This window comes from Leucoraja erinacea, chromosome 7, assembly GCF_028641065.1.
Source record: "Leucoraja erinacea ecotype New England chromosome 7, Leri_hhj_1, whole genome shotgun sequence".
Lineage (NCBI taxonomy): Eukaryota > Metazoa > Chordata > Chondrichthyes > Rajiformes > Rajidae > Leucoraja > Leucoraja erinaceus.
The window spans coordinates 6,796,097-6,809,502 of record NC_073383.1 but is presented as its reverse complement, the minus strand read 5'-3'; the positions used below and the strand labels follow the sequence as shown (position 1 = coordinate 6,809,502).

Sequence of the window (13,406 nt, the reverse complement as noted above, 5' to 3'; positions counted from 1 at the left end):
AATATGAGGTGCTGTCCATCCAATTTTCATTTGGCCTCACTCTGACAGTGGAGGAGGCCCAGGACAGAAAGGTCTGTGTGGGAATGGAAGGCGTAGTTAAAGTGTTTAGATACTGGGAGATCATGTGAGCCCAGGCAGACTGAGTGAAGGTGAAACGATGACCTAATCTGCGCTTGGTCTCGGCGATATATACGAGTCTACACTTCGAACAGGGGATACAGTAGATGAGGTTGGAGGAGGTGCAAGTTGAAGGAGATGAGGAGGAATATCTCCACTCAAGAGGGTGGTGAATCCATGGAATTCATTGTCACAGACGGCTGTCAATGGATATTTTTAAGGCAGAGATAGATCGATACTTGATTAGTACAGGTGTCGGGGGTTATGAGGAGAGGGCAGGAGAATGGGGTTGAGGGGGAGAGTTAGATCAGCTATGGTTGAATGGCAGAGTAGACATGATGAGCCAAATGGCCTAATTCTGCTCTTCAAACTAAATGACCATGGCTCATTAATAACACACTAAATATAGACATGTGGTGAAGACATTTGAATATAGCCACTAATATTTGGGATTGCTGACGTAGCCAGTAGCCATCACTTCAGAGACTCTCGGCTTATCAAGCAACTGGGGTTTTTTTCCAGAAGAAAATTGTTAAAGGAGCTAGATTTATGAACAATGTGGTTTTAATAAGAAGACATTTATTTGAATTGAAAATGTTTCCTTCGGGTCATTTAGTTTAGGATTCACATGTGGTTTCTCCTTCCTCCCCCTTCTTATTGTCTCTGTGTATTCTGCGTTGATTCTGTGTAATTTTAAAATCAAATAACTGAAGTATTTATTGAATGCACTCAAGATGGTGTGGCTTAGCCAGAATTCTGGCATTACTTGTCATCTAACCCAGTAATTGAAAGCACGTCTTTTAGAGATGCTCTGTTCAATATACTTCAGTCCCCTTACTGTGGCAATTCACATTTAAAAATATATTCTTGATTCTTCTCCTTCTAACCATTAAAATTCTATTGCATGGAAGTTCCATTGTACCATAAGTCTGCATTAAATGGGCACGCAATGTTTGGTTATTAGTTATTTGGTCTTAAGAAGGGTCTTGACCTGAAACGTCACCCATTCCTTCTCTCCAGAGATGCTGCCTCTCAGAACTCAGTAACTCAGTTGATGAGTTACTCCAGATCTTTGTGTCTATTTTTGGTTATTAGTTCTCTGCTGAAAATGTAACTTATGGTTGATAAGATGTTTTCTTGATCCAGAGCGTGAATCTGTGGAATTCATTGCCACAGACGGCTGTGGAGGCCACGTCAACGGATATTTTTAATGCGGAGATGAACAGATTATTAGTATGGGTGTCATGGGGATATTGTATTGTATATCTTTATTGTAATTTCCTGAGTATTCGCATACCCAGAGGAAACAAAAAAACGTTGCTCAACCAGTGTCCATTCAGTGTGCATGAAAAAATAAATAGAAATAAAAAATACATGTATCATGAACAAATTTAACACTCTACTAAACATTCAACAGCCGTTCCGACCGGCAGCGGCACAACAGTGGCTCTGCTGCAGTGTGGGGGTTTGTGTGCGATACTTGGCAGGGGGCAAAGTCCATTTAACAGTCTTATAGCCTGTGGGAAGAAGCTGAGGAGCATCCTGCTGGTTTTGCAGCTAATGCTCCTGTACCTCTTCCCAGATGGGAGGATGGAGAAAATGTCATGCGATGGGTGGTAAGGGTCTTTGATGATGGAGATGGCTCTGTTAATACATCTCTTCCTGTATATGTCCAGCAGGAAGGGGAGTGGAGCACCAATAATCCTGCTTGCGGTCTTCACTATCCTGTCTAGTTGGTGCCGTTCGTACGCCTTGCAGCTCCCGAACCAGGAAATGATGCCGTAGGGGATAAAGCAGGAGCATGGGGTTGAGGGGAAGATTGATCAGCCATGATTGAATGGCAGAGAGGATTTGATGGGCCGAATGGCCTAAATCTGCTCCTATAACCTATGAAGATGTCACCCATCCATGATCTCCAGAGCTGCTGCTAACCTGTTGAGTTACTTCAGCTCTTTATGTCCTTTTGTGTATTAACTGACATCCCTCGTTCTTTGTGCTTCTCGTTCTGGAATAGATTAGGTGAATTTGGAATTGATCCTTCCCTACAGCCATCAGACAATTAACCTTGCCAACAAGCAGACTCTGAACTGTAACAGCCTATTGCACTTTATCTGCTTATTTACTGTATGTGTATATTGAACTGAACTATTCTGCATTTTTGTTTATAATACTGTGTTGTGCTGCAGCAAACAAGAATTTTATTGTCCTATCTGGGATACATGACAATAAACTCACTTGACTTGACTTGACTTGACTTGACTTGACTTGACTTGACTTGACTTGTGTGTATGCACAGAATCTTTTACCCACAGTAGAGAAAACAGCAACCAGAGGATGTAGGTTTAAGGTGAGAGGGAAAAGATTTGGTAGGAACCTGAGGGGCAGCTTTTTCCACCGAGAGGGTGGTAGGTGTCTGGAATGCTGCCAGAGGAGGTAGTTGAGGCAGGTACGATAACAGCATTTAAAAAACACTTGGGTCGGTATGTGGATAGGAAAGGTGTAGAGGGTTATGGGCCAAACTTGGGCAGGTGGGACTAGAGTAGAAGAGGCATCGTGATCGGCACGGAGGAGTTGAGCCAATGGGCTTGTTTCCATGCTATATGTCTCTATGGCAAGGTTTGCCAAACTTTTTTGTCCTGTTTACCCCTGGCAACTTTAATAGCAACTAACAATGTTATTTCACTAATGGGGCTGTCCCACTGTACGAGCTAATTCAAGAGTTCTCCCGAGTTTCCCCTAATTCGAACTCGGAGATTTACGGTAATAGCCGCTCGTAGGTACTCGGGGCTCTCGTGGACATTTTTCAACATGTTGAAAAATCTTCACGAGTCTTCCCGAGCTTACCGCGTTTCCCGAGTACCTGCCGTTAGCGTTACGAGCCACTAAGTGAAGTCCCCGAGCTCCGACGTACCCGCTACGTACGTTCTACGTACTTACCACGAGTTTGATTTTTTTTAAACTAGGGAGAGCTCTTGGGTGAATGTACAGTGGGACAGGGCCATTAGTTATGAACAACTAATGATGAACAGATACCGGAACACCAGAACCAAACACAGTCAGTCAATGAGAAAAAATGTGTACAAAACCAGAATCAACAAATTTACCCCGTGGGTAGACGAAATTTACCCCAGGTTGGGAACCCTTGCTCTGTGGTAAGGATGGCCTGCCCTGTCACTGGGTCGGCAGCCACTGGCCCAGTTGTTGCCGGGGGTAGGAAGGTGGGACCTTCTCTAGCTGAACCACCTTGCCCCAGCGTTGCCCAGGACACCGTGGCCTTCACCGTGGGCAAGGGTGAGGGGCAGTGTTGAGAGGGACGCAAGGCTCATGCGTCGGGGAAAATACTCAAAGAGGGAGACAAAGGAAAGATTGTGTGCTTAAAAATAGATGCCATGCAAAGTGAAGCAGAAGGAATGCACTGTGATGCTGGATAGCTGAAGTAACACGAGAAAGAATGCCAAGAATGCCATTTGTATAAAATGGTTGGGCTTTCTGGGCAGGTTGGATCCAGAATGCCTGAGTGGGAGATGGAAGTCATGGATAATCTCAGCTTCACAGTGTGAGCCGGGCAGTGTGACATAGAGCAGTCCCTCCTCCATAGCTTCCCACTTTCCTTTAGACTTTAGAGATACAGCGCGGAAACAAGCCCTCCGGCTCACCAAGTCCACGCCAACCAGCGACCACCCTGTACACTATCACTATCCTACACACTAGGGACAATTTATGGGAGCCAATTAACCTGTACACCTGCACGACACATTGGAATGTGGGAGGAAACCAGAGCACCTGTCGGAAACCCACACAGGTCACGGGGAGAACGTACAAACTCCATACCAGCAGCACCCATAGTCGGGATCGAACCGGGGTCTCTGGTGCTGCGTCGCCGTGACGTCCGTCTCTGAATTGTCTGATGGGATAGCTCAGAACGCCACTGGATCTCTGTAGAGAGAAACAAACTATTTCCAGCATTTTCTCTTTGTGTTTTAAAGGCATCCATTTCAAGTGAAGTTTATTTCAGTGAAGACCAAAGTTAAATAGAGAAGAATAAAGGGCCTGTCCCACTGACGCCATTTTTTTTGGCGACTTGCCGGCACCCGTCATAGTCACAGCAGGTGTCCGAAAATTTGCAACATGTCACGGGGTGACGCTTGTATGGCCGTGAGTAGTCGCCTAAAGAGTCGTAGCTTTTTCTGCTTGCCGCTGGAATTTCAACATGTTGAAAATTTTCGGCCACCTACTGTGACTGACGGGTGCCGGCAAGTCGCCGAAAAAATTGCCTAAGTGGGACTGGCCCTTAAAGGGAATGTGTAGGAAGGAACTGCAGATGCTGGTTTACACCGATGACAGGCCTCTAGCATTTTGTGTCTATCTTCGGAATAAGGAAAATAGTTGTATTTGTATTTTCCCCATTAACCATTTAAATTCTGGTCGACCTAATTTTGTCACCAGTCATAAATATTGAGAGTATGACCAGATGGTTTTAATAATGAATTTTATAAAAAAATTCAGGAGATAACGACCCCTTATTTATTTAATTTATACTCCCATGCTTTTAAAGAAAACAAACTACCTGAAACACTAACAGAATCAACTATTACGCTTATTCCAAAAAAAGATAAACATTTAGAAGATCCGGGCTCGTACAGAGCTATATCACTTTTAAATACAGATCAGAAAATTTTAGCAAAGATTTCAGCAAGAAGATTAAGCAAATATATTAGTAAATTGATAAACCCTGATCAAACGGGGTTTATACCTAAAATATACTAATTTAATAATCTGAGACGCCTGTTTAACCGTTTAATGTACTCGCATAAAGTAGAGGAAGAAGATATATCAATTATTTCTTTGGATGCAGAGAAAGCATTTGATCAGGTAGAGTGGCAATACATATAAAGTACTACAAAAATATAATATGGGAGAGAATTTTATAACATGGGTAAAATTATTATATGATAAACCAATGGCAAGAATTTTAACTAATAACATGTTATCTCAAAAATTTCAACTATCAAGGGGTAATAGGCAGGGATGTGCACTATCACCCCTTATGATAGAACCCCTGGCTGAAAGTATAAGAATTCATCCGAATATTCAGGGCTATAATACCAGGGACTCAAAGAATAAAATCTCATTATATGCAGACGACATACTTTTATATATTACAAAGTCACAAACGAGCATACCAAATTTATTAAACTTAATAGAGGAATTTGGGTCTTTTTCTGGATTTAGAATAAACTGGAACAAAAGTGAAATCATGACATTAAAACCTCAAGAACCTAGACACTTATTGAAGTTCCCCTTTAAAATCGCAACAGAAAAATTTAAATATTTGGGTATTCAGATTACTAGAAAATATAAAGCATTATTCAACGCTAATTTCATACCTTTATTAAATAAACTTAATACGCTGATTAAATTTTGGAAAACACTTCCCTTATCATTATTAGGTAGAATAAATGCAATAAAAATGATCTTCCTACCACAATTACTATACCTATTTCAGTCTATACCGGTATATATGCCAAAATATATATTTTTTAAATTAGACTCTAACATTACAAATTATATTTGGGACTATAGATCACATAGAATCACAAAAAAACACATGTAAACGAAAAGAGGTCGGGGGACTTTCACTTTTGAATTTTATGTATTATTACTGGGCAGTGCATTTTAAGAATATGATTTATTGGTTGGATAGTTCTACCCAACAGACAGAATGGATAAAAATGGAGAAGGAGGATTGCCATCCTTGTAATATAGGAACGATCCTCTTTCCCCCAAAAATACTGAATAACACAATATATAAGAAGAACCCAATTATATATGGTACAATAAGATTTGGAATGTAGGTCCCTTGCAGTCAGAAACAGGGGAGTTGATCATGGGGAACAAGGATATGGCAGACCAATTGAATAACTACTTTGGTTCCGTCTTCACTAAGGAAGACATAAATAATTTGCCGGAAATAGCAGGGGACCGCGGGTCAAAGGAGTTGGAGGAATTGAGTGAAATCCAGGTTAGCTGGGAAGTGGTGTTGGGTAAATTGAATGGATTAAAGGCCGATAAATCCCCAGGGCCAGATAGGCTGCATCCCAGAGTACTTAAGAAAGTAGCTCCAGAAATAGTGGATGCATTAGTAATAATCTTTCAAAACTCTTTAGATTCTGGAGTAGTTCCTGAAGATTGGCGGGTAGCAAACGTAACCCCACTTTTTAAGAATGGAGGGAGAGAGAAAATGGGGAATTACAGACCAGTTAGCCTAACATCGGTAGTGGGGAAACTGCTAAAGTCAGTTATTAAAGATGGGATAGCATCACATTTGGAAAGTGGTGAAATCATTGGACAAAGTCAGCATGGATTTACGAAAGGTAAATCATGTCTGACGAATCTTATAGAATTTTTCGAGGATGTAAGTAGTAGCGTGGATAGGGGAGAACCAGTGGATGTGGTGTATCTGGACTTCCAGAAGGCTTTCGACAAGGTCCCACATAAAAAATTAGTATACAAACTTAAAGCACAAGGCATTGGGGGTTCAGTATTGATGTGGATAGAGAACTGGCTGGCAAACAGGAAGCAAAGAGTAGGAGTAAACGGGTCCTTTTCACAATGGCAGGCAGTGACTAGTGGGGTACCCCAAGGCTCAGTACTGGGACCCCAGCTATTTACAATATATATTAATGATCTGGATGAGGGACTTGAAGGCAATATCTCCAAGTTTGCGGATGACACTAAGCTGGGGGGGCAGTGTTAGCTGTGAGGAGGATGCTAGGAGACTGCAGGGTGACTTGGATAGGCTGGGTGAGTGGGCAAATGTTTGGCAGATGCAGTATAATGTGGATAAATGTGAGGTTATCCATTTTGGTGGCAAAAACAGGAAAGCAGACTATTATCTAAATGGTGGCCGATTGTGAAAGGGGGAGATGCAGCGAGACCTGGGTGTCATGGTACACCAGTCATTGAAGGTAGGCATGCAGGTGCAGCAGGCAGTAAAGAAAGCGAATGGTATGTTAGCTTTCATTGCAAAAGGATTTGAGTATAGGAGCAGAGAGGTTCTACTGCAGTTGTACAGGGTCTTGGTGAGACCACACCTGGAGTATTGCGTACAGTTTTGGTCTCCAAATCTGAGGAAGGACAATATTGCCATAGAGGGAGTGCAGAGACGGTTCACAAGACTGATTCCTGGGATGTCAGGACTGTCTTATGAAGAAAGACTGGATAGACTTGGTTTATACTCTCTAGAATTTAGGAGATTGAGAGGGGATCTTATAGAAACTTACAAAATTCTTAAGGGGTTGGACAGGCTAGATGCAGGAAGATTGTTCCCGATGTTAGGGAAGTCCAGGGCAAGGGGTCACAGCTTAAGGATAAAGGGGAAATCCTTTAAAACCGAGATGAGAAGAACTTTTTTCACGCAGAGAGTGGTGAATCTCTGGAACTCTCTGCCACAGAGGGTAGTTGAGGCCACTTCATTGGCTATATTTAAGAGGGAGTTAGATGTGGCCCTTGTGGCTAAGGGGATCAGGGGGTATGGAGAGAAGGCAGGTACGGGATACTGAGTTGGATGATCAGCCATGATCATATTGAATGGCGGTGCAGGCTCGAAGGGCCGAATGGCCTACTCCTGCACCTAATTTATATGTTTCTATAAGAATATGAAACAAATAAAATTATCTTTAAAATTAAGAAATCTATCACTGTTAATGCCAATAGCGAATAACCCTTTATTTAAACCATCTCTTATTGATAAGACATATAACCAATGGGAAAGTCTCGGAATTAGAAGGATCGGGGATATGAACGAAATGGGAAACCTACTATCATTCCAACAACTACAATTAAAATTTTTAATTGAAACACAACCAATATTTTAAATATCTTCAGATTTGCGACTTTGTGAAAAAATATATACAAGGATATCAAAAAGTAACTCCTGACTTATTGGAAGAAGCAATGAATATTGAAGCTGACTCACAAAAATTAATATCCTATTTATATAATAGTATTCTAAATATAGACCTACCATCGACAGAGGTACTTAGAGAAGAGTGGGAACGGGAACTAATGATAAAAATTACGAAGGTTAAATGGGAAAAATACCTGATATATATTCACAAATGTTCAATTAATGTAAGACATAATCTAATTCAATTTAAAATTGTACATAGATTATATTATTCAAAAACAAGATTGAACAAATTTTATCCAAATATATCCGCCACTTGTGATAAATGTCTAGCCCAAAAGGCAACTATAACACACTCCTTAGTTTCCTGCATAAAACTTTATAGATTTTGGAATGATATTTTTGAAATACTTACAAAATTATTCAAGACAAGAATGGAACCTAATACTGAAATGATTATATTTGGTGTAATGGAAGATGGGAATAAATTGAACACATCTCAAAATCTATTCCTTAACTATGGTTTAATAATAGCAAAAAAATTAATACTTAAATTTTGGAAGGGTACATCAACACCAACGCTTAAAATGTGGATTGCAAGTATGTTGGACACCGCTCATCTTGAGGAAATGCGATTCCTCCTAATGGATAAATCAGACCAATTCATAACGAGTTGGTCTCCATTCGTCGTTTTTTTGGAATCATATGGTGCAACACAATTGTAAAAAATAACTGTTTCAGAACTGGACGAGGGTTGGTCAAGACTATAAATAATGATCTCCTTTTCTTTTTTACTATTTTCTCTCTCAACTTTCTTCATTTACTCGTTTTCTTTCTTCACACACTATATATTTCACATCTTTCTATCCTTTATTATCTAACTTATTTTTCTTATTCTATTCTTTTTTCAATGTAACAAAAAAAAAGAAAAGAAGTTGTACATAAAATGTATTATGAAAATATATATTAGGCACTTTGGTGCCATATGGCTGTACTTCTAATAAAATAAAATATTTTAAAAAAAAATATATTGAGAGTATGAATGTACCTTTTCAATATGATAAGCCTGCTGTCGGACTGACTGTGGAAGAACTGCAGGACAATCTGACGTCCATTGATACAGTTCTAATATAAACGCCCATTCTGTGAGTTGTGACAGTGAATGGAGTGTCTGTCCTTTGTTAATGTCCTGACTTCCCCCTGCAGGTACAAGCTGTTTCCACAATGCGTGCCATCCTTCGGCTTCAGGCACCTGCTCTCCTTGACGGAAAAGTCAGACAAGTTCAACGCCGAGGTTCAGAAGCAAATGGTGTCGCGTAACCGAGACGCCCCAGAGGGTGGCTTTGATGCGATACTGCAGGCGGTCGTCTGTAAGGTGAGATACGGTGCCCTTTCCCCTGTGACCTCCAACCTAAGCCCTCTGCTTCTCGATTCCCTTCCCCTGGTAAAAGACTCTGTACATTCACCCTCTCTATTCCCCTCGTGGTTTTATGCACCTTTCGTTTAGTTTAGAGATACAGCGCGGAAACAGGCCCTTCGGCCCACCGAGTCCGTGCCGACCAGCGATCCGCACACATTAATACTATCCTACACACACCAGGGACAATTTACAATTATACCAAGCCAATTAACCTTCAAACATGTACGTCTTTGGAGCGTGGGAGGAAACCGGGAGCTCCAGGAAAAAAGCCCTGCCGGTCACGGGGAGAACGTACAAACTCCATACAGACAGCATCTGTGGTCTGGACCAAACCCGGGTCTCTGGCGCTGTGAGGCAGCATGCCACCGTCTCGCCAACTATAAAATTATCTTGACCAATATAAAACTATGAGAACACCTCTATAAGATCATCCCTCAGCCGAACACCATATCAGTTTGCTACAGTGATCGTGAACCTCGTATATTTACAGGAAGGCATGATTTAAAAATCCCTCATACACGTGTGACCTTTATGTGTTTCTCCAAAGGAGAAGATCGGCTGGCGGAAGGAGGCTTCCCACCTGCTGGTGTTCACCACAGACGATGTGCCGCACATTGCATTGGACGGCAAGCTCGGCGGTCTGGTTCAGCCCAATGATGGGCAGTGTCACCTGGATGAACTCAACGAGTACGGGTATTCCACACAGATGGTGAGACCACAACACTCACCCCCTCCCAATGCAATACAGTCACCGTTCAGCATCACGGAGCTTCTATATCCTCTGCTGCACCTGCTACATAACTTCCCTCGACTCCTGCTACACTTCACGCTGCCTCGGCAAGGTTACCAGCATAATCAAGGACCAGTCTCACCCCGGACATTCCCTCTTCTCCCCTCTCCCATCAGGCAAGAGGCACACAAGTGTGAAAACACACACACCTCCAGTTTCAGGAACAGTTTCAGGAACAGCGGCAAGACTTTACATGATTACAGTCAAGCCGCCCACAGTGTACAGTTACAGGATAAATGGAATAGTCTGAGTGCAAGGTAAAGTCTGATTATAGATAGTGCAAGGGTCACCAATGAGGTAGATGGGAGGTCAGGTCCGCTCTTTAGTTGGTGATAGGATGGTTCAGTTGCCTGATAACAGCTGGTCCTTGATTATGTTGCTGGCCTTGTTCCCCGTGGTGATGAGTGCTGCAGGATGGGAGGTGTTGTTTAGATTACAATGAGCTGTGTCCGTGCACGAGAGGTGCATCACGTGAGTTTGTTAAGATTTTAAAGTGGCATTGAACGTTTACGGGAGCTTTTTATTTGAATGATACTAAAGTTTTGTGGGAATATTAACAAATTCAGACCAATTTTAAATTGACTTATTTTCTCCATGTCCAAATGAAGTCCTTCCCCTTAAACTTTAACTGCTGTTGAGTGTGTAACCCTGTAGCCCTGATGTTTAAATGGCGTGGAAGGGGTCCTTTAACCTTCCTGCATTGTTTCCTGTCCAGCACCACAAAGGCATCGTCCAGTATAATCTGTAAAGTTACATGTAAGATATTGAATTAACAATCTGCTACTTGCAACCGATGACATTTTGCTTTGATGTTAATTAAAACTTTTCCATTTTCTTTGGGGACGGGGGTGAGCTAATGATGTAAACATTTGCCAGTTGCATGGGAATACCAGATACCTAAAAACCAGATATATTATAGTTTAAAGTGTATGTAATTTGTACGAAGTGACACATAAAGAAAGGTTCAGCATTTTGAAGAGTAAAGGGCCTGTCCCACTTGGCCGTCATTTGCGCCTCATTTACGCGTTATATGTAAATTAGATCGACACGTGGGATGCGCATGCGTTGCGAATAGTGAGGCGTGGAATCATATGCGGTGGTGCGCGATATCGAGCGGCGCTCCAGGATTTAGTACAGGAACTAAATCCTCGCGCGCTACCTGCGTGACATATCGCGTACACACGCTAACGCATTGGTGTCGTACACTGGCGTCTCGACGTCTCACAAGTATCGCGTGGTGAAGCATGGTTACGTCACCGTGCAACAACGTCCTTATGTCCTTGCGTCAACGTCCTGCCGCGGTCCGCAGGGTATTCTAATGACGTCACTCGCATCAGACGCGTGATTTGACGACCTATTTTATATATGACGCGTAAATGAGGCGCAACTGATGGCCAAGTGGGACAGGGCCTTAAATGATCAAGTGGCATAAAAGGCTCCAAGCTAACGGTGTAGGAAGGAACTGCAGATGCTGGTTTGCACGGAGGATAGACACAAAATGCTGGAGTAACTCAGCGGGACAGGCAGCATCTCTGGAGAGAAGGAATGAGTGACATTTCAGCTGCCCTCCTACTTAACTTTCTGAAGATGGGTCTCAACCCAAAACCTCACCCATTCCTTCTCCCCAGACATGCTGCTTGTCCCATTGAGTTACTCTGGCATTTTGTGTCTATCTTCCAAGATGAAGGTGTTACTTTCAACTGAGTTCTACCATCTTTATAGAATATTGTTCCATTGCTAAGATGCATCAGTGCCTTGCCACCAGGTGTGTAGGTTTGTATAGGCATTGTGCCATGTTAAAATTTGGTCTCTAGTCTCATTGGGAAATATTTGAATGGTCATGGATATAGCCCAATTTGTAATGACATTGTAATGACTATCAGGGTGGTTGTGTTTGATTCTGAAGACATACACAAAATGCTGGAGTATCTCAGCGGCTCAGGCAACAACTCTCGAGAACATGGATAGGTGACTTTTTCGAGTCGGGACTCTTCACTCTGTTTCTGAATCTTGTTGTTCACTTTGAGGTGGGATCGTGACACAGTGAACCAAGGGAAAAGGGCAGCATGGTGACGCAGTGGTAGAGTTGCTGCCTTACAGCGCATGCAGCACCGGAGACCCGGGTTCCATCCCGACTACGGGTGCTGTCTGTACAGAGTTTGTACGTTCTCCCCGTGACCTGTGTGGGTTTTCTCCAAGATCTTCGGTTTCCTCCCACACTCCAAAGACGTGCAGGTGTCTAGGTTAATTGGCTTGGTAAATGGTAAAAATTGTCCCTAGTGGGTGTAGGATAGTGTTAATGTGTGGGGATCGCTGGTCGGGCTGGACCCGGTGGGCCGAAGGGCCTGTTTCTACGCTGTATCTCTAAACTGAAAAAGATGCAATGCAGCATTTTAAAACTGGCCATGTACAGAGAAGGAAGAATACAATAAACCAGACATAAAACTAATTGTATATAACCAACAGGCAGCTTAATAAGAAGCTGTGTTATTCTCATGGAAGGAACAGCATACAAGTTAAATATCAGGCATACACGATCCGAAAGAGAAAATACAGACGCAAATAGTTTCTGTTCATTGATCAATACTTTAATTATTAAATCATTGATTAACTCCGGAGAGGATAAAGGGAAATCTTGCCCTAAATGGGGAACTTGGCAGGCAGGGCAGTAACCCTGGAGGGGATGGGCAGACAGTGTTTCAAGTCTAATCAAACTTGTCTTATGTTCATTTATTGGTCCTGATTATTGTTGCTAAGGTTTCCCCACCTTCGATATGAAACATGCAGCCTGGGAGTTCTTGCACCCTTTCTTGAACCAGGCAGTCACCAATCCTTTGACATCTCGTAGAGCATAGAACAGTACAGTGGAGGAATGGGCCCACAATGTTTGTGCCTAACATGATGTCGTTAAATTGATCTCATCGGCCAATACATGATCCATGTCCCTCTTTTCCCATGACATCCATATGCCTATCTAAACACCTCTTAAATGCCACCATCATATCTGCCTCCACCACCACCCAGTCAATGCGTTTCATAACCCCTGACTCCCATACTAATCAAGAATCTGTCCATCTCTGCCTTAAAACTATCCATTGACTTGGCCTCCACAGCCTTGTGTGGAAATAAATTCTACAGATCAACACCCTCTGACTAAATAAATTCCTCCT

At 42.4% G+C, this 13,406-nt stretch overlaps 1 protein-coding gene across 1 annotated transcript in view; it reads left to right on the top strand.

Annotated features, from left to right (window-relative positions):
* Positions 1-13,406, top strand: part of itgb5 (integrin, beta 5) — a 96,778-nt gene that overhangs the window by 22,768 nt on the left and 60,604 nt on the right. Inside the window, exons 6-7 of the mRNA XM_055637708.1 lie at positions 9,233-9,401; positions 9,994-10,155. Of these exons, the coding sequence (XP_055493683.1) occupies positions 9,233-9,401; positions 9,994-10,155 (331 nt within the window). The remainder of the gene's footprint in view (positions 1-9,232; positions 9,402-9,993; positions 10,156-13,406) is intronic.